We start from the raw sequence: 27,614 nt of genomic DNA, 5'->3' as shown, positions 1-27,614 counted from the left end.
CTAGCAGCTCAGGTGAGCAAACTTCCCCTTTGGGCTCTCTTCCAGTGACTCTTCCAGTGACGATCCATCTTTTTGCAAACAAACTCTAGTCTGGCAACCCTAAACCAGTAAGAACCCTAAACCTCAATAAGAGCGACGCACCCATCCCTCACATTGAGCAGAGCCCATCGCTCGGGATGGGTTGAATACAGGTGGTCCTCAACTTACAACGGCTCATTTAGTGACTGTTCAAAGTGAACAGCACTGCAAAAAGCGACTTATCCACATCAGGGGTCTCCAACCTTGGCAACTTTAAGACTTGTGGACTTCAACTCCCTGAAATGGGAGTTGAAGTCCACAAGTCCTAAAGTTGCCAAGGTTGGAGACCCCTGATCCACAGCCTTGGCTGCACACACACCCCCTCCCAGGATCACGTGATCAAAATGCCGACGCTTGGCAACCGGTTCGCTTCATACTTACGACGGGTTGCTGCATCCCCGTGATCCCCTTTTGCGACCGCCTGACAAGCGATGGGACAGGCCAGATTCGCTGAACTGCGTTCCTAACTTTTAACAACCGCAGCGATTCGGTCGACCACCGCGGCGAGGAAGGTCACACAACGGGGCAAAAAACAAACAAACACCCCCGCTTCGAGAAACGTCTCGGCGACAGAAGCGTCGGGCTCAACCGCCGCGGTCGTAAGTCGAGGACTTCCCGTAGCTGACGCTGACGCGCACGCGCACGCGCGCCTCTCTACCCATTTCCCTCTCTTTTACGGTTTCCCGCTCACCGCGTTCTTCGCTTTCCTTTGTTTGCGACATCTCCTGACCCGCGCCGTAGATAAAAGGTGAAAGGGGCGGGGGGGAGCAGGTGCTACAACTGGCGGGAAAGCCCGGCGCGTGCGCGCTGCGGGAACCTCCTACGCGCGTGCGCGCTGCGGGGGGGGCTCCTACGCGCGTGCGCACAAGCGACTCCGCGGGAAAGAAAAAGGAAAAAAAAAAAGACCAAAAACACCTACAACCACAATAACGAGATGGGTTTGCTGGAGCTGTGCCGGGAAGCCTTCGGTACGGGCGACCTGTACCAGGTGCTGGGCGTGAGGCCTGAGGCGTCGGCCAATGAGATCCGCCGGGGATACCATAGGGTCTCCCTCCGGGTGCATCCGGACCGGGCTGAGCCGGCTGAGAAGGAGCGCTGCACCCGGCATTTCCAGGTAGAGCCGAGCTCCCGAGGTGGGTGGGAGGCGGGATTGAGCCCCTGGACCGCGGGAGGGGTGGGGGGAGAGGAAGAAGTTACTTTAGGGCAGGGGTCTCCAACCTTGGTCCCTTTAAGACTAGTGGACTTCAACTCCCAGAGTCCCTCTGCCAGCGAAGCTGGCTGAGGAACTCTGGGAGTTGAAGTCCACAAGTCTTAAAGGGACCAAGGTTGGAGACCCTTACTTTAGAGAGATGGGAGACCACGAGGAAATCCCAGGGCTAGACTGGGAAGTTAAAATACACACACACACACACACACACACACACACACACACACACACACACACACACACACGTTAGAAAGAAAGCAGGGGGCCAAATTTGCCTTGAAGAAAGCTGCAGGGATGGCTTGAAGTTGAACTCCGTGGAAAAACTCTTTAACCAAGGTGACAAGCCTGGGTTAAAAACCTCCATGAAAGCAAACTTGCGGGCGGTGGTTGGTGGGTAAAGTGAAGGAGACCGTATTGGAAAGTTAACACTTCTTCCCCTTCTGTGGTTGAGGACATTTCGGGGGAGGGAGGAAAAAAAAGGCAGGTGTAAAACACCAGAAAACCCATGTTAGTTAGCCAGGGCGACAGTACTACAAAACCCATATTGGTGAGGATCGCAAAGGCCATAGTGTGCGGCCCTCCCGCACCTTAGCCTGAATACAGAGAAAACTGGCAAGTGGAAACGTTTCCAGTTATTGCATCTTTGGGGGAGGGGATAGCCAGAAAGAGGACATCCATGACAAACATAATAGAGAGAATATAAATATTGGAGGTTTTAAGCTAGTGTGGCAGTCAGCCTGGTTGAGATTCTGGAGGGGTCACTATAAACTTGAAACTGTCATTCTCTGGCTAGCTTTTGGCTTGATGTAACCTCCCAGGGCTGGGGGACTGGGAGTTGGGGGGGGACGGGAGTGGAGGTGGGACTCCAGTGTCAATCTAAGCTTGTGCCACAAAAGATGTGGACAGAAGCATCCCAGATAATGCTCAAATTTGTGGTGGAATTTTCTCAGACCCATAAAAGCCTTCTTATTTGAACAGGAAGCATGTCCTCTGCGGTTTCTTGCCTGCCAATTCCCACCAGTTCATTTAAAAGACAAAAGTTTTTTGGGAACTTGGCTTGCATCCTGTTTTGGACTTCTTATTAGTATTATTAGTATAGTCTTATTAGTATTGGTACCTCTGGTTAAGAACTACTGTGCTATAATGATATGCAGGGCTCTGCCCAGTGGTGAAATCCAAATTTTTTTACTACAAGTTGTGTGGGTGTGGCTTGGTGGGCATGGCTTGGTGGGCATGGCTTGGTGGGAGTGGCAGGGGAAGGCTACTGCAAAATCCCCTCCCCATTCTGGGGCCAGCCACTCTGGCGTTTGCTGGTTCTCCAAACTACTCAAAATTTCCACTACCGGTTCTCCAGAACCTCTGGATTTCACCCCTGGCTCTGCCTCTCCATCATAAACTAAATGTAGCCATTTATGCTTCATGACACCTCCCCTCAACCCCATATAAGCAGGAAGGGGAAACATAAATTGACTTCACAGGAACTTTTCACAAGATTCTTATAGTGGCCTGGCCTATAAAATTACAGGACAGATAGTCCTCACTTACAGCAGTTCCTTTAGTTATTGTTCATGATCCCTATGGTCATGTGATGAAAATCCAGGTGCTTTGCAACTGGTTCATATTTATGACCGTTGCTATGTCCCAAGGTCATGTGATCCCCTATTGTGACTTTCGGACAAGCGAAGTCAGTGGGGAAGCTAAATTCACTTAACAGCCGCATTGCTCACTTACCAACTGCAGCGATTCACTTAAAAACTGTGGCAAGGAAGGTCATAAAACAGGACAAAACTCACTTAACAAATGCTTCACTTAACAATGGAAATTTGGGGCTCAATTATGGTTGTAAGTCGAGGAATACCTATATTACCATCCTGTGGTTTTGAGGCGTGGCTTTGAATTGTAGGCTGCTTAGAGTTAAATGAAGCAACATAAATGTGCTTGCAGTAAATAAATTATTGTTTTTATAAAAAGCTTATACACTAAAGAACAAACTATCCATATATTTTGAAGATTCAATTGTTTTGTTTTAAAAAGAGTTTAAAAGTTGTTACATTAAATTCTGCTTACTTAGAGTGGCCCAATTACAAATCGATAAGACTTCAGTAGTTGATTTATTATTAGAATTATGATAATGTAACATTCTTTATCCTAAAATAGGCCCTTTGGAAGAGGCAAGAGATAGGGAGCCATTTATTGAATTTTTGAGGTTTGTCTGTATTCTCCTAGATCCTGGGCAAGGTTTACACAGTACTAAGTGATGAGGAACAGCGGGCACTATATGATCAACAAGGGATCGTGGATGAGGAATCACCTGGGTTGACTCAAGATTGTAACTGGGTAGAATACTGGAGGCTGCTGTTCAAAAAAGTGGGTTGTTGTTTTTTTATTGTATACTAACTATATAATTGAATTGCCAGAAATTTCCAGGATGACATTTTGTATAATACATCATTTTATCATGGACTTTTATCATAGCTAAAGCCAATTGCCAAGGTTCTTTTCATTAATTCATTGTTCCTGACATGGGCAGCAAACAAATTTAATAGAGAAGGCTTAGTGAAAGCTATAATTAAAGAGAAGTAGTTCTGATAATTCTGGAATTTTATATAAATGGCAGAAATTATTAATGTTTACATCCATTTTTGCCAAAATGCAAATAGCTTGTACTTTTTTACTCTGAACCCTAAAAATCCTGAAGTTACTAATGAACATGGGCCTTGCATGTGGACTTCCCAGACTTAGAACTCTAGAATCTCCAAATAGACCAGGAGAATGTTCAGCTCAAAGCTCACAGGAGCTGCTGCCAAGCAGTGATTACACTACTAAACTAGATAAATTGCTGATTTCACTTAAATTGAAATGGTCTTCTCTGGTTTCTAGACTCCACATACATTATTTCATAAAGATTTGGTTCAGATGAGCTTGAATGATTGGAAAAGAAAAACCTTTTTAAATAACAGTGAATGTAGAAAGTATTTCTAACTTGAGCTTGTTAAAAAAAAGTGTTTTAATTTTTTTTAATCAATTAGATAACTGTAAAAGATATTAAAGATTTTGAAAAGAAATATAAACATTCCACAGAAGAGCTGGAGGACATTAAAGCCGCATATGAAGACTTTAAAGGCGATATGGACAAAATCATGGAGTCTGTGCTATGTGTTGATCATGCAGATGAACCAAGAATAAGAGAGATTATTCAACATGCTATTGATTCTGGAGAACTTCCATCTTATAAATCCTTTGTAAATGAGTCTAAGAGAAAGATAAATGCAAGAAAAAGGAAGGTATGTTTAACTGGTGATAAGATTTATTAACAAAGATTGTAACACTAAATATGATTTTAAATATATCAGTATATCTTTATATTATAATCCTCATGTTTTTAAATCAAGGTGGAATTTTTGAAAGTGACTAATCCCCTTATTTTTTGTATTATCTTACATTAGTGATTTTTTTTAGAAAAGAGTTTCTAAAGCTATGAATATAATTAATCTAAAGTTAGTAGTCAATGACATGTACAGAATATACATATGTGTTTATTTGAAGATTACTAAAACAGTTATTAAGGTTTTGGATTTATTCCTGGGGATTCACATTATCATAAATTCATGTGTGGCTTTGGCCAGTTTCACTCAAAGGATGGTTGCTGTGGGAATATTTCTGTAAATGCTAAATAAATTGCAGTTGGCAATTTGGGTTAGGAAAGAAATGGATAATTCATTTCGGTATTGTTGCTGTTTCAGGCAGAAAAGGAAGCTAAAGAGGCAGAAGAATTCAGAGAACAAATGGGACTTGGTGAAGGAGCTGATGATCTGAAAGTATTAATTCAAGTAAGGCTATGAAAAGTCGCTTAAAGATCATTGGGAAAAAATCATTTCTAAACTGATTAGAGTTCATAAAATGTCAAAATAAAATTTAGCCCACAGTGACTCATATTGGGACAAAGAATTTTACTTCTTGATATATGGTAGAGGTGATGAATTGAGCTGTAATTTTCCTATACAAAACACAGCAATAATCTGGGAATTTGTTGTCTGATCTTTATCATATTTAATTAGCAGGCATCTTGTTAACAGTAGCTCATGGATGTTATAGTTTCTTCCTTTATCATTTTTAAACAGTAGTTTTGATTCTTTCAGCAATCTTATTTTAAATCTGTATATTTTAAATACTTTTAACCTAGATGCTATTGTACGGTTTCTGAATTATTTTGATAAAATGTACACCCTCATGTAATGACCCCAATCTGTTCAATTAACTTTGTCATTAAGCAGAATGGTAGCTAAACTAATCTGTGACCGAGAGAGATACTGCAAAAATTGCTGATTGTTGCCATCTCATTCAGATAAAGTTCTCTTGTGCGGGCCTGTCAAACTGGCGGTCTGCACAGGCCACGCCCACCCCGCATCTGCAGAGGCAAAAAACCCCATTGCAATACGTCACAAGACAGCCTACGATGTGAGTGGGTTTGACACACCTGCTCTAGTTACTGTCACTCATAGAGTATATTCTCAGGTGCAAAAATTTAGTGTAAGAGTGCGCATTACTAAAAAAAATTTTTTACTACCATTTAGTACCATATTTGCAAATGGTCACTACCTGAGGTAGTTGCTAAATGAGAAGCTGTAATGCTTTTTATAAAAGAAGCTAATATTTTGCTTTTTTTAACCAATTTGTTTTTATTCTATTTAACAGAGCAGAATGGATAGTAGAAAAAACGAAATGGAAGATTTTGTGGCTCGGATGGAAGCAAAGTATGCAAACAAATCCAAAAAAGGAGGAAAGAAAGCAACTGCTAAAAAATGACTGGTTTTTCTGCACAGAAAACTTGATCAAAACCTTACTATATTGTATTTCTGTAAAATAATATTGTTCGCCTGTTAAGTTGAATGTAAAACCTTTAAAATAAAAAAAATGAGTAAATTGTTTTACTCATTTAAGTGTTTTCAGGAGTATATCAGAAACACAGTAAGTGAAACAAGTCTTTGGAAACGCTTTGAAATGATGTATTGTTAAGTCAATTTTACATAGGTACAGTAGTTAAACTATTATCAGGACAGTGCCTTGAGTCCAAAATGATGATGGTTCGTATGCATCCATAAGGACTCTATATTTTAAACATTTCTAACAACTCTATAAGTAATTTTAACAGTGCTGCATGAACTGAAATCTTTACTGGTTTACTGTTAATGCAGTGAGATTGAGATCTGGGGAAAAATGTTTCTTCAAAGCAATTAATATGCAATTGTATCAATGTTTGTGAGGGTTTGAATTCTCTGGATAGGAGAGGCAACGCTGCTTTAACGTATCATTCAGGCAGTTTATTCTTCCTAAGCAACACACATATTTTTGTATGCCTGCTTTGTGGAGGAGTGAAGGAAACCAATATGCACAGAAAAAGGAAGCCAGTTTAGGGATCCAAATCAGGAAGATTGGTAATGAGAACTTGATAAAATCCAAAAGGCATTACTGCTGGGTCTATGACCCAATTTTTCCTGTTGATGGAGCCTCCAAAATGCCATAAAATAACACCCCATTTTCCCCCATAGCATTTTCTAATAGAGGAGGAAATAGTCTGGTTATTTGCTGTAGAACATTAATCAAACTTACTGTGATGTTCTTATAGTTGAGTAAAACTGGGAAAATCAGGGTTTCTTCAGAAAATCTGAGTCAGCAGGCTAATCCTGCTGCTTGATTGTATGGGAGACGCAATACCAACAAATGAAAATGCCCTGATGCCTGAAGCAGAAAATTAAGACAATATTGCTGTCGTTATTAAAAGCAACTGCAAGTAACAACTCCAAGAGCAGCAAGTATTCTTTAGCCACGTTCATAGGTAACATTACATCAGAGAGACGGGAGTATATTTGAGAAGTTATTTGGACCAATCAAGTCCAGCAGGAAGGACATGTTGGGACCTCATCCACAAAGGTTTTGTCATCTGATGTGTCCCAAGAGGAGAGCCTTTTCTGCTGTGGACCATCGCTGCCCCAGAGGCCAGATTTGCCCCAGCCTCACCAGTCTTGTGATATGTGTATGGAATTTACAACGTGGCTGCATTGCTAGGGAAATTGAGCGTACTTGCTTATAAATTAGGATTTTTTAAATAGTTTTTAAAGCTTTTAATGATTTTTGTTGCAATTTTTGGCTATGGTGTTATATTGTCTTGTGCTTTTTAACTATAAGCTGCTCAGAGTCATATATGTGAGTGGCTACATAAGTTTAGTAAATAAATAAATAGTAATTTTTTTGAGTGATCTGACCCAGCGGTTCTCAAGCCTACTGTGTTATACAGGATTTACCTTGAAGTTAAAACTACAAAGCATACTTGCCCAACTTGAGCTCTTGGGGGGGGGGGAATAGAATGAAAAAAAGTATTCTGGAAATTCATTTTTCCAGTTCCAGTTTCTACCACTTTTAAATCCAGGAGGCAGGCCCCAACGCTGATATTTAATTTCAATTCAAATACGGTCTAGAAAATGCTTTTATTTGCATACAAAATAGTCTTCATTTTACAACGTAATAAGACTCTTTCCCTATCTTGTTCCTTTTACATCTCTCACATGGTATCAGGGAAAACGTAAAGCTACCTTTATTTCATACATAGCTTCAGTAGTTAATGGCTGGCATTTACTAGTTCATCTTACTAGTTAGCCTTTGTTGAATTACATTAAAATTATGTTAGACATTAAACACAATATTCAGGTTGCTATGTTTTTATCTATTTCTAAATTAATACCTCACCGGGCTTGTCTCCTACAAAATGTAGAAAGTATTCTGCCTTCCCAACGAGAAAACCCGAAACTGTTAAATCTGAGTACATGGTAAAAAAGTTTCTTCAATCAAAATTTTTCATTTACTTAAAAAGGATATTATGTATGGACTACAGTCGACGAATACACAACTAAAGCGGTGCTTTACAATCTTTGCCAAAGTTAGCATCGTTAAAAAGTGATTAAACATGTATGGATTTAATTGGGAAATAATAGTAGCCTGCATTTAAATACATAAATGAATTCAAATATACTGTGTTTAATCCTGGTCACCTTTCAAATACCAACTTTTTCCAAATATGTGAACTAGCAATGACAACCTTCAACTGTTTAAACATTTAGGGAAACTACTGGAGGTGCAGGCAAAGCGATAATCAAATTTAATATCATCATAAATAATATTGCTAAACATATTGCTATTAAGTATCAGTAACTAGCAAGTCTTTGAATGGTAACCAGCATTGCCACTGCATTCTTCAGCCAGACATACCAACAGCATGATAGCGGAGTTCCACAGGACGCAAACTTTTAGTGCTCCATTAAAAAAAAAAAAGGGGGGGGGACAGTTTCTGCTGGCACAAAATTCTCATACAGCCACGTAGTCTTTGGCAGTTGTTATACAAAAATAAATACTTTTCTAAAGGAAAAAAATGCAAATTCTTCTGTAAACAGATTTGATATTGCTGTCGTTGAATACTGCTTCTAAAATCTTCGGTCGATTCTCCCTCCTCTTGGGGATGGATGGCTTACAATCCCTGTTTACTTCGTGATCCAGCTCGGCTGTGAGTTCCTACAGAACCATATAACTGAAGACCTACTAAGCAAGAATGAGATAAGGCTTGAAAGCAACTATACAATTCCAGTCTTACTTTTGTTACCTGTAAAAAAAAAACATCATTATTGCCTGCAAGACATCAAGACAATAAACCCGTTGTACGTTTTTCAGTAAACCCGTTGTACATCTGTATCAACCTTCGGCACAAGGGCACTATTCTGACCCAGCTCTCCAAACACGACAAACCCTCTGAAGTTAACTCAAAAGATTCCTTCATTAGGAGCACCAGCAGCCCCGGCGAAAAGTTTCTCTCACAAAGCAGGCTAAAGTCCGTCCAGCTGGGAAGATGAATAGTTGTCTGCCACATCTATTCATCTCCGCCCCCTGCCTTTTATCCCCAGAGCTAGGGAAGGGCTTCACTAGCAGCGGTGGCTCTTCCTTCCCAAGGATCAGCCCACAGATTTCCACTGCTCTCCTCTCCTCTGCCTTCTGCGCATCCACGCATCAGGCACTGGACCCAACTGTTCCACCTCTTCCTCATCAGCCACCTCCAGACCTGGGGGCTGTTGAGTCTCCATCTGAGGGCTGACGGATGACCCAGGCTCTGCCCCCCCCTCTCTCTCTGGCAGCTCCATTCCCTCTTTCCCCTCGGAGCTCTCAGGTTGCCTTGATGCTCACCCTGACTCCCATGCTGCCTCCTCCTCCTCTGATTTGGCTGTTGGAGGGGCTGGCGGCCGACATCCACAACAGGCACATCTTGTGTGAACTAAGTTTCTCTGCTAAACTACACGGTTGCGTTTTGTCAAGAATTAAAACCTGAACTAGTTGTGATTGAATAAGAATTGTTTCAGTTATTAAGGTTCCAGCGACTGAGCTAATTCTAATTGTCATCTGTCTGTAGTTTTTATTCTTATGTGGCATATAACATAACCCAGCAGGATAGGTTACAATTTGTCTTTTTGAAATCACTGTTGACAGAATCTGGCGGCTACCCTCTTTTGTTAAACTGACTGAATCAACTGAATGGGAACAAACCCTGAAGTGTATCCTGAACGAGATTTAAAATGTTATTCCGGCTTAAGAAATAAACTATAAGCAAAAACGACAAAACACATTTCAAAAACAGATGCCAAATTTTTTTTTATAGCTTGCAACCAAATAGATGATGTACATTCTCAAATCGGCTCCTTTACTTCTTACCCAGAGGGGGATGATCATTATCTTCCTCATCTTCATCAAGAAAATGACCAAGAGGCTGGTGGTGGAAAGAATTAATATAGGAAGAGCTAGATATCCCTAAGCTGGTTCCCATGACACCTACGTTGACAGGATCTGCAGAATAACAAAGATTCCAGTGTTGAAATCGCTTTGTGTTACTTGCTCTACATTAAGCAGTCATTTTTAAAAAATGTTCAATTATCAACCTACCTGTACCAGCAGATCCTTTATTATTTCGTGGCTGATTAGCATAATCAATAACAGTGCAAGAACGACGATATTGTGATTCTGCCTAAAGGATTCAAATCAAATTATTGTATCAGGTCCTGGATCAAATCATACAAATCCAAAATATTTAGCAGAATTTTCATGGTTCCAACCAGAGGTGAAACGCTCCCGGTTCAGACCGGATTGCCCAATCTGGTAGCGATGGCAGCGGGTGGTTCGGAGAACCGGTAGCAAAAATCCCGGCCCCTCCCATGCCCAGCTCAGCTTCAGCTGAAAAAATGCTTTTAAAAGTAAAAAAAAAGCCTCTGATGATCGCGTGGCTCAGCTGGGATAATCAGAGGCTTTTAAAAGCATTTTTCTACAACCTCTTCGGCCGAAAAATGCTTTTAAAAGCCCCTGACAATCCCAGATGAGTTGTCTGATCGTCAGAAGCTTTTAAAAGCATTTTTTGCAACCTCTTCGGCTGAAGAGGTTGTAGAAAAAATGCTTTTAAAAGTTAAAAAAAAAAGTTGGCCATGCCCACCCAGTCACATTACCCCACCACCACCAAGCCACGCCCACAGAACCGGTAGTAACAAATTTTACATTTCACCACTAGTTCCAACCCATCCTAAATGCATATAGTGTACACCAGGGGTGTCAAACTCAAGGCCCACAGGGTGCTTAGATCTGGCCCACAGGGGCCGCCCTAGAAACAGCAAAGGACAGTGTGCGGCCCTCCTGAACTCTGTTTTCGCTGGCAGAGGGTTGCAGGAGGCCGTTGCAACCGAAAACAGAGCTCGTGAGTCCATTTTTGCTAGCAGAGCTCTCAGGCTGCTATAGGCACCCCCGACATAAGTGACGTCGAGCTGGCCATGCCAACCCCAGCTTCTTGAGGTCAAACACAACTCTGATGCGGCCCTCAATTAAATTTAGTGTGACACCTCCTGGTATGCACCAAAGTAGGTCTCCAGGTTACTCTCTGAAGGGAACACATGGTATTTCTTTGGATGCAAACAAATCTCTCTACTTGATCTGCAACTTTTCCTGTTAAGGTTGCATGCAGATAGTCCTCTACATACAACAGTTCATTTAGCTACTGTTTGCAATTACAATGGCACTGAAAAAAGTAACTTATGACAGGTTTTTTTCACACTTCTGACTGTTGTAGCATCCCAGTGGTTACATGATCAAAATTCAGATGCTTGACAACTGACTCATATCTATGACAGTTGCGGTATCCTAGGGTCCTGTGATCACCTTTTGAGACCTTTTGACAAGCAAAGTCAATGGGGAAGCCGGATTCACTTAACTAAGTGGCTAACCTGTGGTGATTCGCTTAACAACTGCGGTAAGGAAAGTAGTGGCTTAGGACCAGGATACCTTCGAGACCGCCTTCTGCCGCCGATTGCCTCCCAACGACCTGTGCGCTCCCACAGAGTGGGCCTCCTCAGGGTGCCGTCGACCAAACAATGTAGGTTGGCGGCCCCCAGGGGGAGGGCCTTCTCTGTGGCAGCACCAGCCCTGTGGAACGAGCTCCCTCCAGGATTACGACAACTACCCGACCTCCGGACCTTCAGACGGGAACTGAAGACTTTATTGTTTCAGCGTGCAGGACTAGCCTAAGATAAAAGGTTTTAGCATATTTTAATGGGGTTTTTATAGGTTTTTTATTTTTTAGTGATCAGGCCATGATATTATCTAGTTTTAATTGGGTTTTAATGTTTATTTATTGTACTGTTTTAATATGCCTGTGAACTGCCCTGAGTCCTACGGGAGATGGTGCGGTATATAAGTTCGATTAATAAATAAATAAATAAATAAATAAATAGTAGAATGCAGAGAAACTCACTTAAGAAATGTCTCACTTAGCAACAGAAACTTTGGGCTCAATTGTGGTCATAAGTCGAGGATGGCCTATACTTGCATTATATATTGAACATGTTCTCCCTTCAGACCTCCAACAACCTTGGCAATTTCCTGGGAGGTCTCCAAAAGAAGGAACTCTGTACAATATTCCAGTACGAGTGGAATTTTGTTACACCTTACCCAAAATGCATGTGATGTATTAGGCCTGGAAAAACTCTCAGGTAATAAAAATCTCTCATGAACAGGTTGGTGGCTGACGTCATCTGCTACTGCACTTCGAGCCCGGTTAACATTTACCCGGGATTTCTGCAACATGAAGAGAAATAACTTTATAGCCAAAAGAGCTATTTAAAAAATTAGAAATAAGCATCAAATATAAGCAACAGTTCTAACTCTCTTGGCTAAAGAGAGGGTGCGTAGGAATATTTAATGCAGCTTTCCTCCCAATTTCCTAAGTTTGAATTTAACCCCAAATATAGAATTTGGAATGTTGGTATTGTGATTATCTTTGCCCAGGTTCAGTGATGCCTACAGAGTTTAGTAGCCTTATTTAAGAGATGGTAAAGGTAAAGGTTCCCCTTACACATACGTGCTACTCGTTCCCGACTCTAGGGGGCAATGCTCATCTCCGTTTCAAAGCCGAAGAGCCAGCACTGTCCGAAGACGTCTCCGTGGTCATGTGGCTGGCATGACTAAATGCCAAAGGTGCACAGAACATTGTTACCTTCCCACCAAAGGTGGCCCCTATTTTTCTACTTGCATTTTTTATGTGCTTTCGAACTGCTCGGTTGGCAGAAGCTGGGACAAGTAATGGGAGCTCACCCCGTTACATGGTAGCACTAGGGATTCAAACCGCTGAACTGCCGACCTTTTGATCGACAAGCTCAGCATCTTAGCCATTGAGCCACCACATCCCATATAAAAGATATTATATTTCCACATAAAGAGAAAAGTTGGAAGTATCTGTACACATAATAGAAGAAATGCAAGTGTTGTCATGAATCTCAACAATCAGCCTTATGGGACTGCTGAGTTGAACGCCACCTAATTCACAAATAAAGAGCAATATAGTTCAGTTTCTAATTATCTACTACCTATAGCATCTCAATGATTATACATCCTATTATTTCAGAGTTTCGTTAGGATATTTCAATGAGTGTAGAAAAATGTAGAAAAAAATAACCCTGAAAGCCAGTAATCAAAACCTGTAATTTAAAACTCAAAAATAATTTTTAAAATGTCACGGTCTTCTTTTTTTTTTTAATCAGAAATAATCTACAGAGGCAGCAGGAAACTAAAGAAAAAGCAACTGACTTACTGTTTGCTTTTGGGATATGACGTGTTCTGTCCCTTCTATGGTACTAATAGGAGGCAGGAGATTATTTCTGCTTAATGGCATCGGAGAAGGTGATGACAGCTGCTCATTTGCAGCAGAACTGGAAGAAAAAAACAGCAGTTCTTACAAACTGTTCAATTCCGTTAGAAATGGCAAGGTTGATGTGAACTTCTTTAAATGACGAAATCGAGCACGGTAGGCCTTGCAAGCTGAAGTGGTGTTTGCCTGATGATGGCCTGAGAACCGTTGAGACATGAGGTGCATTTCAGGGGAGACGAGAAACGGATCTTGTTTGTATGTTTATGAAGTTGACTTACCACCCATCTCTTATGCAACCACTCTCGGCATCATGATTTTTATCAAGGTCTCTTTCTAGTATTACGTTAAACTGTAATTCTAAATGGTCATAACCAATTTTCCCCCTAACTTAAGAACAAAATTGTTTGTAACAATAATCTGCCACAGTGTTTTTCAACCGTGGCAATTTTTAAGAGGTGCAGAGTTCAAGAGAGGTGGACAGTTTATAAACATGAAATAAAATAAAAACTAACTTGGAGATTATTTCTATAAAAAATACACCTGGAGGTTTATCTGGGGCTTCAGGATCACCTGTGTAGTGCAAATGGGTGGGAAGCCTTCTTCTAGTACTGCATTAGAACAACACAACTCTTTCAAGGGTTCCAAGAAGGCTCCATACCCATTTGTACTACTCAGATGACCCTGATGGCACTGATAAACCTCCCGGGGGCTTCAATGACTCTCTTGTTGAGTCTGGTTTGGTTCTGCAACCCAACAAGACAGACACAGACTTCAGAGGATAATTAGAACTGCAGAAAAAACAATGGCTACCAATCTGCCTTTCACTGAGGACCTGTATAGGGCACGAGTCAAAAAGAGGGCTGTGAAAATATTTACAGAACCCTCACATCCTGGACAAAATCTGTTTCAACTCCTACCCTCAAAACAACACTACAAGGCACTGCACACCAGAACAACTAGACACAAGAACAATTTCTTCCCGAACACCATCACTCTGCTATACAAATAATTCCCTCAACACTGTCAAACTAGTTACTAATTCTATGTTACTATTGATCTTTTCATCATTCCCATCACCCAACTCCTTCCACTTATGACTGTATGACTGTAACTTTGTTGCTTGTATCCTTAGGATTTATATTGATATTGTTTCCTGATTGCTTATTTGTACCCTATGACTATCATTAAATGTTGTACCTTATGATTCTTGATGAATGTATCTTTTCTTTTATGTACACTGAGAGCATATGCACCAAGAAAAATTCCTTGTGTTTCCAATCACACTTGGCCAATAAAAAAATTTATTCTATTCTATTCTATTCTATTCTATTCTATTCTATTCTATTCTATTCTATTCTATTCTATTCTAAAAGAATACAAATGACCAGCTGTGTGCAAGGAGTATAAATCCTTCCATTCCCCACCATCCAGTCAGAACTGAAGAAGCTTCTTGGATGAGATGCAAAAACGTCTTCAAAGAAAAACCAGTAAGTCCCAGTTGCCTCTTGAAAAAGCACCTTTGGGATAATGAGGCCGAGTGCCTGACATGGGAAGCATTCAACGAAGTGTTTTCAACTCTAATCAAAATTTGTGGGGCCAGGGAAGCTTTTGCAATATTTATTATCATCATCTTTAGCTTTTGGCATTAATTCACCCAATGACCAGATGGCATACGCTCCAGAAGTCATTCACCCACTGTATCCAAGTTGCAAAGGGAATCATACATGTAAGACTTCTAGATCCATACCAGATTACTGAAAGGGATGATTACTCTGAGTCTGGAGAATGGGAGATAATGTAGATGCTGCAACTATCTAAGGTTTCAGCAGCAAATCTCCTATAATCCGGCCTCTCAGTTTGACACTGAAGTAGAAAAATAATAATCTCTAAACCTGCTATTCCTTTGCACCTCTTTACTGAACGACGTATCCCTCACTGCCAAAGTTTAAAAAAACAAGCTTTGATTGTTGTCACTAAGAGGGCGAGTTCTATTTCTATAAGCTGCCCAGAGTCACTGTGAGTTGGGTAACCATATTAAATAAATAAATAAATAGCTTTAGGACAAAACATTGAAGTAAAGAGCAAAAAGCATTATGACGGTTGGGGGAATCAAGATAAAATCCAATCAGATTTTATTCTTAATGGTATTATAACAATAATAATAATTTAATTCTAATTGCACAATACTTGCAATCTGGAAAACTTGCAAGTAGTCACCTTACAATTTTACTTTTATATTTGGTTTCTACGTAACTTTGGGAAGAGTATTTTGTCCAATTTAGTCCTATTTCTGGACTTAATGACACCAATTTTCCATGATTACAAATTCATCCTCTTGTCCTTTTAAAAATATGTCCTACTACAGACATGGCTCACATTACATTCACTTCCCACCCCGCCTTCCCTCTTCCCCTCCCTGTTTTTTCCCTGATATTTTATTGTTCATCTACACCGTTTCTAATTTCTACACATTTTAGTTCTATATCTTTTTAAAATAGTTTTTAAAAGCTTTTAATGACTATTGCTGATGGTGTTTTGGATATTTGGTTGTGTCATTTTTTCATCTTGATAACTCCGTACGCCACTCGAGTCATGACGCTGTGAGATAGGTAGCTCTATGAATTTACCAAATAGGTCAACAAATAATGGCGGGAGGAAGGAATTCAGCTCATCTTATATGTCAACCTACAGTCGAGTTCCCCTGATGACGTCATCTAAGGGTCGTGGGGTTCCTGAGCGAGAAAGGCTGGCATTGATCGGATGGAGGGTACGTGGCGGGGGGTTACGCCTCCTCGCCGACTGTGCACAGTAGGACAGAGAAGATGCACTGAGCTCAAGGGGACGATTTGGCCGAGCTCGGGTTGACAAGATAGAACTGGATCCTGGTCTCATAAGCATTCTTTCATCGTAGTCTCTAAAACCAAGAGGGAGAAAAGGTACAAGAATGCAATGAACTGTCAATCAACTTTTACCCAACCATTTGGGCAAATGGTCTAGATATAGGAAGAAAACAATATATCACTACAAATGAATCATCTTACTGCTCCATAAAGCAGAGGTCCCCAACCCCCGCCCCCGCCGGGCCATGGCCCACTACTGGATTGTGGCCTATTCAGAATTGGGCTGTCTGAGAGGCTGGCCGGCGTGCATGCGCATGCAGCTTGACTTGTGCGTGTGTGTGCCAGCCCACCCCTCGCGCATGTTGAACATTGCATGCATGCGCGCCGGCCCACCATTCGCACACCCCAGTTCCCCTCTCTCACACACACACACATACACACACACACCCCAGCTGGGCCATCAAGCCGCAAAGGTTGGGGACTGTTGCCATAAAGCATACAAGTATAAGCTGCTGACAAACGTTGGTCCTTACTGTATTAAAAGCAAAATAATGTTAATGAAAGCCTATTCTGGCTTAACTGCCATGTCACTGAACAACCATATTAAATAAGATGCTTAAAATTAATAGGATTTTACTGATAAATAAGTAGGTATTCATATAAATTTTTTATACAGCAAACAGTTTGTTCCACAGATTTGCTTAAGAAAAAGCACTCTGCTCGTAGCCAGGAAAGGAAAAGTTTTATTTCCACCAACACTTAATGGATATCTACAAGAATTGAATGGATACTCATATAAAGTTGAGGTAAGTTTATTTATTATGTCTGATATCTTCACTTTCGGCTTTGTGAGACTGAATGGTAGTTTGCATTGTTTAGGGTTTCTGTACTATGACATACCAAATAGCAAAGCCTATCTGATAAAGATGGATATTTATTAGCATGAGGGGTCCTTGGTGCTCTCTGAGCTTGCTTGTTTGTTGTTAATGTCTATGTGTCAATATTAACAACAACTGTAGACTATGCAAAAGACTATCACCCAGCCCAAAAAGGAATAAAAAAACCCAACCACCTCACCACCACCAGCAATCAGCACAGATTAACTCCAAGATTAATACATCAGACCAACAATCAAGTAAACATACCCCAATCAAGAAACTGCCAATGAGCCAACAGCAAACCAACCAACCAAAGAATCTCTAAGACCACTCCTACCAACACTGACAGGCAAGCAACTAGACTAGAACAAAAACTGACAGCAAACTAAACTCCTTATTAACACTGATGATATTACCTAGTTTGGGTAATGAAACATCTGCAAGAAAACAAGCAAGCTGAGAGCACCAAGGACCGCTCAAACCTATCTGATCTTGGCTGACCCTAAAGCAGGGGTCGGCAACCTTAAACCCTCAAAGAGCCACAAAGTCCTAACTGGAAGCCCCCTGTTCAATTCTGGAGCCAACCGGAAGTCTGGTCCCCACACCATAGAGACTCCTCCTAGTGCGGTGTCCTTTTTCCTCTACCTGTCTTAACCGAAAGCCCTATCAATTGTAGAGCCGACCGGAAAACCCACCCCTTGCCATAGAGTCTCTTCCTGTCGTGTCCCACTCCTCCGCTGACGGCCGGGTCGGGGAAGTCCGTATCAGGCGTGCCTCTGCAGCTCTGCCAAAGTCCTAGCAAAGTTCTCAAGGCAGGCAGGAGACCAGGAAGTGACTTCAGCAATCCAAGGTAGACTTTGCCTGACTCAGAGAATGCCAGAAAGCAGATCCTTTATATAGGCCATGGGGTGTGGCTCCATGACTCAGCACTTATCCAGGTCTGCCCCTCCCTTCGTTTTGCTGACGCCGCCTATCAATTCTATCAATTCTATCAATCCTGAAGCGAGGATCTCTCCAGGCTCCAGCTGTTGCCAATTCACATTCCTCAGGCTCACATGCTGTGGGGGAGGGGGAGGGGTCTAGTTGCTCCGTTTGCCTGGGCATGGAGCCAGGGCTGGGGGCTGGAGGCACGTCAGGCCCTTCGTCTTGCTCGGCCTGTCTGGGCATGGTGCCAGGGCTGGGGCCTGGAGGCATGCCAGGACATTCCTCAGCGTTCGGCAGGAGATAAGAGGGACCCGGCTGCGGGGAAAGCGAGCGAGACACAAAACCTCCTGGTATGCCATGCTTTACCCCTCCCCCCAAACCGGAAGCCCCACTCAAAATTGTGGCACCGACAGGGAGGCGCAGCATACAGCTCCAGAGCTGTGGGTTGCTGACCCCTATGACCTAAAGCTAAGCAATATCAGACCTATAGCTGGAGTTTGGAGGGAAGATCAGCAAGAAATGACATCCTAGAAGACAACCCTGCTAACTCCTTTCTGTACTGTGCCAAGAAAATTGTATGGACACGTCCATATAGCCACCAGCAAACAAGCCCAAAGCAAGGGAATCTTTATCTTCACGCTATCTTATAGATTTTTATTTTTGTATCTAAACTTTAGCACCTGTCAATTATAAATATCTAATTTATATTTCAGGATCCTAATTCTACAATGTAATAAACTGTGCATTTAAACTAAAAGCAACTTACAGCCTTACAAGTTTAATACAATTGAATATTAAAAAAGGCACTGATACACGTTTTAACTAATTATCTGGCTAATTGTTTCCATAGCAAACAAGTAGAAATAATATATTCAAAAGCCAACTCTAAAATATCTGTCTGAACAAAGATTGAACCCCAAATACTTCAGATTCATCTCTATAATCAGAAAGCCAGCTTTATGCAGAACAAACAAATTTTGTAAATTCTTACAGTATTTTGTCCATCAAGGGCAAGTTCCTCGGATGTAAGGGAATCCCATGAATTACCATCAAGCCATTCAAATTACGCTGCGGGCCAGTATTTGCACCTTGAGAAACATTTACCTGTAGATTAGAAGAAATTAAATTAGGTCATAATTAAACAACAACAACAAGTTAATTCGCAATAGTTCACTCGCAATGGCCATCTCTACTAAAAAGGGTAAGAGAGTATTATCTTCTACAATATAATTGTAAAGGAAATGTTCCCAATTATTATACAATAAGCCACATAGAGAGAAAAATGCTTTAATTTTGGACACAATTAAGTAATTGTAACATCAAAGACTAATTTTAAACTCAGTTTTTTATGCCATCGTTGTAAGTAAATATTCATAACTACACCATTAAATTCTACTCTTTGTAAGTACTGTCAACTCATTTCCAAGGAATGGGCATCTGACGAGCAACTGTGGCTGGCTGGATCTGCCTTTTAAGTAACCATACATGTAATAAGTTATACAAGAGGATTATATAGAAAATGAAAGAGAGAAAAAAAGGAAAGAAACTTAATTAAACAGATGAAACACAACAGACTGAACCACTAATACAGTATTATTACAGAATGTACCTCACTTGCAGAGTTTGCACAGTGAGAATCAGAATATATTTTAAAAACTCAAAGAGATTAACTCAGTTAACTTTAAAGCAGGGGTCTCCAACCTTGGCAACTTTAAGCCTGGAGGACTTCAACTCCCAGAATCTTTGGCTTAAAGTTGCCAAGGTTGGAGACCCCTGCTTTAAAGTAAAAAAAAATCACATTCCTTCCTCATCTCCAGTAAACTGAGTAGAATCCACATTAACATCTTCTACGCTTAATCAGAACCTCACACAGTATTTTCAAAGAAACTGAATGCTTGTGTTCCAATGCCAATCTCAAAATGTCAGAACATTTGCAGCACAAGGAGAAGGCTTCTACAAAGTGTGATAACCAAAAAAACAACAACAACAACAACAACAAAAACTGGAAGACAATTGATCGATTATTACCACTTACCAGATTCGAAGAGATGGTGGGCATTTTGGTTTGTGGCATCCGAGGTAGTACCAAAGGCAAAGGTTCAAACTGCATAAAAGGACTCCCAGAATCTGTCCGGTTTGCTTCTACAGAAATGACATTCTTCCCAACATCTACCAATAGCCCAAACAAATGACAAGAAGCATTATTTATCCAAGATCCTTACAGACAAGCTTTTCAGATATTAAAAAAACCTACAGCCTGATTTCTTTAATAATTGTTTAAAGAGCTACAGCAATTTGGTTAGCCCTTGAACATTTATTTAGTACTTGGTAATTGAACAAGCCTCAATAGATCAAAGAAATTAAATGTAGCACAGTATTCTTGCTAAATTTGATTCACACAGTAACTATTTTTATCATATTTTTTTCAAAGCCCGCTATTATGAGAAGCTGCACGGACATAACTGCTCGTGAAACGAAATAATAAGATCTCAAGAGTTGCAACACAGGTTGTTTCTCATATTTTAAGCATCTAATCCTGTCGTTTGTCGAAGCAGCCAGGGGGGTGCCCTGAATGGGATCTGTGTTTTCTTTCAACTCCCAAACAAATGCTACTCTGTCTTGTGAGCAGAAACATCTTCAAAGGAAAACACACAGTTCTAATCCAATGATAAATGTTTAGAAGAACAGAATATAAGTACAATTTATTTGTCAAGCACAGCCTAAAACATTACAGTAATATTAAGCATTATTAGAGATAGGAAAGCTCCAAACATAGCATCAAAAAGCCCAATACTATTTTAACATCTTTTTGAACACTGTCAAATACACACAAAGACACGATTTACTATATCCAAACTATATTCAGGTCCATGTCATATTACAAAACCACATAATTACTAATGCTATATCTGTATTAAAATTATTTTTGGGAAAAGTGTTTTTAGAAGAGGCATCCGTTTTACCAGGGTGTCCAAGCTTGGCAACTTGAAAGATTTGTGGACTTCAACTCCCAGAATTCCTCCGCTAGCCATGCTTCTTCAAGTTGCCAAGCTTGGGCACCCCTGCATTATACAGACAGAATTGCAGCCTAAAGACAAACCTGAGGAAGGACCTTCCCAATGTCTGCAGATCAGTTGCTCCATGTAGCCCAGGACTTCGCTCCACACATCATCAAATACAAAGGAAAGAACTGCATCTCTCATACAGCACGACGGTGAGATTGGAGGAAACCCTAATTTCCGTCTGGCTGGTGAAAGTCCCATTTTCCATTCGTGCAATTCTTCTTCCCTTTGAAAAAAGCATGTAAGCATTACAGCTGTTCAATACTTAAAACTGTTGACCAACGGCTTCTCTTTATCTACCAAAATGGGTGTTGTGGTCCGTCAGCAGCCTACGGAGCTGGCAACGGAGTCAGACAGCGATGAGGCTGAGGTTAGGCCAGGGCCATCGGGAAGTGAGGTGCGGACTCCAGAGCCTCCAGAGACTGATAGTAGTGAGGCAGAGGAACAGGAGAAGCCTGTTCCTAATGCACGCATGAGAAGAGCTGCCAGAAGGCAAGAGCAGCTCAAGCAGAGAGGACAACTCAGGAGTAGGGCCAAGAGATGATTGGCCCCTCCCATAAGGCTTAAAACAGACCAGCACCAGCCTTTCAGCTTTGCCAGAAAATAACGTTTTAGCTGCGTCTTCTGCTTCAGTTACATATACGTCTTTGTTTTTGTGGCTTCTGGACGTTTGTCAGGAAGGGCCTTTGGCAGTTTGCCTAATTGGATTAAGGTTTGTGAGATAACTGAAGAATTTGTGTTGGGAGGCATTTATTTTACTTTGAGTTGAACGACGCTGGGACTGAAGTAATTCCCAGCTGTTCGAATAAAGTTTGTTTTTCCATGGACTAAGTTTAGTACTACCTACTTAGGCCTGGGTCACAACACTGGAATTTGGAAACAGAACTTGGGAAACAACAACTATTAGAGCTCTTCTCCACTTTACAGGAGGAACTGAACCATCTGACTGAATCCCTGCCTTTATCAGCCCCTCTTGCTGTGAAGGCATCTCTGATGAGAGAACAGCAAGTCAAGCAATCACCAAAGATATTCACAACGGGTGCTGCTGCTGCTCGAAACTATCTACTGCTCCTTACCATCCAATCAAAACTAAAATTTAAAAAAAATCTTAGAGATTGTTTGGCACAGTATACCTTTTTATTGTTACGAAGAAACACAGAATTCTAGGTCATTATAAAGCTGCTAAATATGTGGTTGTGAAATGTATTCAATACCTACACATCTCTGTGGTCAAATGCTAAGTATTCCTCCATTATTCCTTCGGAGATAATCACAGTATCTTCCAGTTCTTCATTCTCAAACATCTTCAGCTCAGAGATTTTTGAAAAGTTGTCTTCTTTCCCAAGAGAAACAGAAAGGGGAACCTTTTTGCCCCAGATCGTAAACCTGAACAGCAAAGAAGGCTTTTTAATGTCAGTAACAAAGTTGGCTGATTTCTCTTTAAGATCAAACAGTGCAGAGAGTCTGTTGTTGGTTTGTTTGCACTTAACATTTTTATACCCTGTTTTGTTTGTAGAATAAGGCATTCAAGCGGCTCCCAAATTAAAAAATATTGTCTTTGCATACACTGTTACAATTTTAGGCTTGACACAATGGGGAAAAAAAGGAAGAAAAGCAGAAAATTCCACACAATGTATCTATTGTACTTCAATGCACACACCAGATGATTCATTTTAAAATTAAACAAAAGATTGTGGTTCCATAGAGTTTTGAAAACAAAAAGCAAGGTACAGGTTGTCCTCATTTAGCAACTGCCTTGGATAGATGGCAGTAACAAACGGTAATAAAGATTTCGTTTTCCAAGCTTGGGCACCCTGCATTATACAGACAGAATTGCAGCCTAAAGACAAACCTGAGGAAGGACCTTCCCAATGTCTGCAGATCAGTTGCTCCATGTAGCCCAGGACTTCGCTCCACACATCATCAAATACAAAGGAAAGAACTGCATCTCTCATACAGCACGACGGTGAGATTGGAGGAAACCCTAATTTCCGTCTGGCTGGTGAAAGTCCCATTTTCCATTCGTGCAATTCTTCTTCCCTTTGAAAAAAGCATGTAAGCATTACAGCTGTTCAATACTTAAAACTGTTGACCAACGGCTTCTCTTTATCTACCAAAATGGGTGTTGTGGTCCGTCAGCAGCCTACGGAGCTGGCAACGGAGTCAGACAGCGATGAGGCTGAGGTTAGGCCAGGGCCATCGGGAAGTGAGGTGCGGACTCCAGAGCCTCCAGAGACTGATAGTAGTGAGGCAGAGGAACAGGAGAAGCCTGTTCCTAATGCACGCATGAGAAGAGCTGCCAGAAGGCAAGAGCAGCTCAAGCAGAGAGGACAACTCAGGAGTAGGGCCAAGAGATGATTGGCCCCTCCCATAAGGCTTAAAACAGACCAGCACCAGCCTTTCAGCTTTGCCAGAAAATAACGTTTTAGCTGCGTCTTCTGCTTCAGTTACATATACGTCTTTGCTTTTGTGGCCTCTGGACGTTTGTCAGGAAGGGCCTTTGGCAGTTTGCCTAATTGGATTAAGGTTTGTGAGATAACTGAAGAATTTGTGTTGGGAGGCATTTATTTTACTTTGAGTTGAACGACGCTGGGACTGAAGTAATTCCCAGCTGTTCGAATAAAGTTTGTTTTTCCATGGACTAAGTTTATTACTACCTACTTAGGCCTGGGTCACAACACTGGAATTTGGAAACAGAACTTGGGAAACAACAACTATTAGAGCTCTTCTCCACTTTACAGGAGGAACTGAACCATCTGACTGAATCCCTGCCTTTATCAGCCCCTCTTGCTGTGAAGGCATCTCTGATGAGAGAACAGCAAGTCAAGCAATCACCAAAGGTATTCACAACGGGTGCTGCTGCTGCTCGAAACTATCTACTGCTCCTTACCATCCAATCAAAACTAAAATTTTAAAAAAATCTTAGAGATTGTTTGGCACAGTATACCTTTTTATTGTTACGAAGAAACACAGAATTCTAGGTCATTATAAAGCCGCTAAATATGTGGTTGTGAAATGTATTCAATACCTACACATCTCTGTGGTCAAATGCTAAGTATTCCTCCATTATTCCTTCGGAGATAATCACAGTATCTTCCAGTTCTTCATTCTCAAACATCTTCAGCTCAGAGATTTTTGAAAAGTTGTCTTCTTTCCCAAGAGAAACAGAAAGGGGAACCTTTTTGCCCCAGATCGTAAACCTGAACAGCAAAGAAGGCTTTTTAATGTCAGTAACAAAGTTGGCTGATTTCTCTTTAAGATCAAACAGTGCAGAGAGTCTGTTGTTGGTTTGTTTGCACTTAACATTTTTATACCCTGTTTTGTTTGTAGAATAAGGCATTCAAGCGGCTCCCAAATTAAAAAATATTGTCTTTGCATACACTGTTACAATTTTAGGCTTGACACAATGGGGGAAAAAAGGAAGAAAAGCAGAAAATTCCACACAGTGTATCTACTGTACTTCAATGCACACACCAGATGATTCATTTTAAAATTAAACAAAAGATTGGGGTTCCATAGAGTTTTGAAAACAAAAAGCAAGGTACAGGTTGTCCTCATTTAGCAACTGCCTTGGATAGATGGCAGTAACAAATGGTAATAAAGATTTCGTTTTCCAACCAATAGCATGCATTCATGACAATAAAAGACTTAAGTCTGAAACTAATTAAGATCTGGTCAGTTTCAGGCAGCAGAATCCAAGGCAGGGTTCTAATCAAGAAAGTATTAAGATAAGAGAGCTGAACTTGGCATGACAACAACTACCTGTCTTCAATATTTGAGTTATTATTGTCCAGAGTTGAGATCTAAACAGAAAATTACTGTGTTTCCCTGAAAATAAGACCAGGTCTTACATTAATTTTTGCTCCAAAAGACGCATTAGGGCTTATTTTCTGGTTAGATTTTATTTTTGGGGAAATACAGAATTAAATGCATCCATCTGGCTGACAATCTTAACTGGGGCTTATTTTGGGGGCAGGGCTTATATTACGAGCATCCTGAAAAATCATGCTAGGACTTATTTTCTGATTGGGTCTTATTTTTGGGGAAACAGGGTAAGCAGTAGCTTTTTCCCTCTGAGCAGCAACTTATAAAGAGTAACTGAACTTTTTTTTCCCATATAGCTTCTATTGAAATTATCTCTAATTTTCAAAACTTCTAACATAGAAAGTAGGCACAAAGACCTTTCCTGGTTTGTAGAACCAGACCAATAATGTCAACACTTCTTAGGAATGGACCTTGTACACAGAAGAGATGCATTATTGATACTTATATTGATGTTTGTACTTAACAAAACAAAAACAAAAAAAACCTGGTTTGTACAGAAAACTTCTCAAGATAGAAATGGACCGAACGGTTGAATATTCACCTCTTAAAACGAAAATAAGGTTGTAATTTTAAAAAGTTCACTTTCTGTTGCAGATGACAAGGGCTTAGTTGGTGAAAAACAATAACTGTAATCCTTGTGAAGAGTTAGTGATCGCAGGCACTTACTCACTAGGATCTTTCTCTTGCGTGGGACTCATGCCTGATGAAGTTAAATTGCTGCACGCTGAACTAATATACCATCCATAGCCTTCATCAGAGGGTATCATTATTTGCTTCCCCACAATCCTGATGTTAAAGAGAAAAGTATAAATTATTAATTGCTTGGAATAAACTTCTTAAACATGATCTGCTCTAAACAAAATTATACACATATATTAGACCAATCCTAGAATACTGTTCAACTGTCTGGAATTTCTTACCTCATATCGGACGTTAATATAATCGAGCGAGTTCACAAGTACTTCACAAAAAAAGTCTTGCATTCTTCTATCCATAATAAAGCACCCTATGCTACAAGGTTTGAAATTCTTGGTTTGGATAGTTTAGAGCTGCGACGATTGCAGTCAGACTTAGGTATGGAATACAAAATTGTACATAGTAACGCTTTACCTGTAAATGACTTTTTAAAGCTTTAATTGTAATGTCATGCGTGCGAACAACCGCTCTAAAGTCAATCGTAAACAAATTCCATTTTTTTAATAGAATTGTCAATGTCTGGAATATTTTATCTCCTTCAGTTGTCTCAGTCATTAACTTTCACAGTTTTATTTATTTTTTATTGAGTTTTAACCATTAAACAATTCTTATTCAACTCTTGTGTATGGCTGTGACCATTTACATATCATCACACTAGTGTTGTCCTATACACTGAACAATTTTACAAAATCTAGTATCTGTTATTTCCCCTTTTTTCTATTTTCAATCCAACTGTACCATTTCTCCCATATTATGTAAAAAAAAGGATTGATGGATTCTGATTTTTACTTTCACAGTTTTAATTCTGATTTAACCTCTGTGGTTAACCTCATTCCATACTTAAGAGGGCCCTAAGGGGGCATGCATTAAGTGCCCTGGCATGCCTATAGAACCCTGACACATTTTGATTTTCTTATTTTGTTGGAATTTGTAATTTTTGTTTGACAAATAAAATAAACGAATAAATAAAAATAAGCATGCCCCAAAGACACCCGGCAAATATGCAGGGGCTGAAGTAGGCAAAAACGCAGATTGCTTGCCATAAAGGACACCACCCATGTAAACAAAGTGGCTCTCTAGTACTCTAAAGTATGTAGTAGTACCGTATTTCCCTGAAAATAAGACCCTGTCTTATATTTTTGTGAACCCCGAAATAAGCGCTTGGCCTTATTTTCGGGAAGGTCTTATTATTTTGGGGCACATGGAGCAAGATGGGGCTCCTCTTGCCGTCTTACCTGATTTCCAGCTCTGCGTTTAAATATTTTCAGGGAGGGCTCATTTTCAGGGGAAGGCTTATTTGAGTGCATTCACTCAAAAACCTGATTGGGCTTATTATCAGGGGATGTTTTATTTTTGGGGAAACAGGGTAATATATATTTCAGATACCTGAGGTGAGGAAACCTTGACATCCATTGTTCGCATTCCTCCTCTAGGCTAACATATAAACATGGTTTTTGTTCGTAAAGGAGCTCATCAATGTGTCTGAATATTTGCTGAACTTGCCGGGTAGCAGCCTTATCAAATTCCTAGGGGAGGAAAAGGCAAAAAAATTAGCTGGGAAGATATATGTCATTAATCATGTTCTCAAAAGGCTTTTTTTTTGCAATAGAAAGATAACATTAATATTTTATAACAGAGGTCACCAACCTTGGCAACTTTAAGACTTTGGCAGTTGAAGTCCACAAGTCTTAAAAGTTGCCAAGGTTGGAGACCCGTTTTATAATACTATGCAAAAAGGCTGATCCAAGAAATGACACTACTTTCTTAGAAAATCCCAAAGGTCTTTCCGGGGATATCTAAAATAAAGTCAACTAAAATAGATGAGAAAAATAAAGCAAGGCATCACAGGCTTAATAGAATCTTCAGGTTTATCAAATTAGAAAAAAA

General features: G+C 40.5%; 2 protein-coding genes across 2 annotated transcripts in view; one reads left to right on the top strand and one right to left on the bottom strand.

Annotated features, from left to right (window-relative positions):
• The first annotated feature begins 918 nt into the window (after positions 1-918).
• On the top strand, positions 919-6,230 carry DNAJC9 (DnaJ heat shock protein family (Hsp40) member C9). The gene is made up of 5 exons (XM_058187339.1): positions 919-1,192; positions 3,512-3,652; positions 4,315-4,569; positions 5,029-5,115; positions 5,981-6,230. The coding sequence occupies exons 1-5, from the start codon at positions 1,013-1,015 to the stop codon at positions 6,089-6,091; spliced, it is 774 nt and encodes a 257-aa protein (XP_058043322.1). The 5' UTR covers positions 919-1,012; the 3' UTR covers positions 6,092-6,230.
• Positions 6,231-7,733: 1,503 nt separating this feature from the next.
• Positions 7,734-27,614, bottom strand: part of FAM149B1 (family with sequence similarity 149 member B1) — a 23,442-nt gene continuing 3,561 nt past the window's right edge. Inside the window, exons 4-15 of the mRNA XM_058187340.1 lie at positions 27,114-27,253; positions 25,698-25,817; positions 24,239-24,406; positions 23,059-23,246; positions 20,180-20,313; positions 19,136-19,248; positions 16,192-16,416; positions 13,446-13,563; positions 12,308-12,433; positions 10,262-10,343; positions 10,034-10,165; positions 7,734-8,875 (exon numbers count right to left, since the gene is read on the bottom strand). Of these exons, the coding sequence (XP_058043323.1) occupies positions 8,805-8,875; positions 10,034-10,165; positions 10,262-10,343; positions 12,308-12,433; positions 13,446-13,563; positions 16,192-16,416; positions 19,136-19,248; positions 20,180-20,313; positions 23,059-23,246; positions 24,239-24,406; positions 25,698-25,817; positions 27,114-27,253 (1,617 nt within the window). The 3' untranslated portion in view covers positions 7,734-8,804. The remainder of the gene's footprint in view (positions 8,876-10,033; positions 10,166-10,261; positions 10,344-12,307; positions 12,434-13,445; positions 13,564-16,191; positions 16,417-19,135; positions 19,249-20,179; positions 20,314-23,058; positions 23,247-24,238; positions 24,407-25,697; positions 25,818-27,113; positions 27,254-27,614) is intronic.

Source organism: Ahaetulla prasina, chromosome 6 (genome assembly GCF_028640845.1).
Source record: "Ahaetulla prasina isolate Xishuangbanna chromosome 6, ASM2864084v1, whole genome shotgun sequence".
NCBI lineage: Eukaryota > Metazoa > Chordata > Lepidosauria > Squamata > Colubridae > Ahaetulla > Ahaetulla prasina.
The sequence above is the reverse complement of the archived record's forward strand: the minus strand, read 5'-3'. Positions and strand labels throughout refer to the sequence as shown.

Bases quoted from the DNA above. Each gene is read 5' to 3' on its own strand.
- DNAJC9 (XM_058187339.1), top strand. From the start codon at position 1,013: ATGGGTTTGCTGGAGCTGTGCCGGGAAGCCTTCGGTACGGGCGACCTG. The intron at 1,193-3,511 runs GTAGAGCCGAGC...GTATTCTCCTAG, and splicing joins GCTGCACCCGGCATTTCCAG to ATCCTGGGCAAGGTTTACAC. The intron at 5,116-5,980 runs GTAAGGCTATGA...TCTATTTAACAG, and splicing joins ATCTGAAAGTATTAATTCAA to AGCAGAATGGATAGTAGAAA.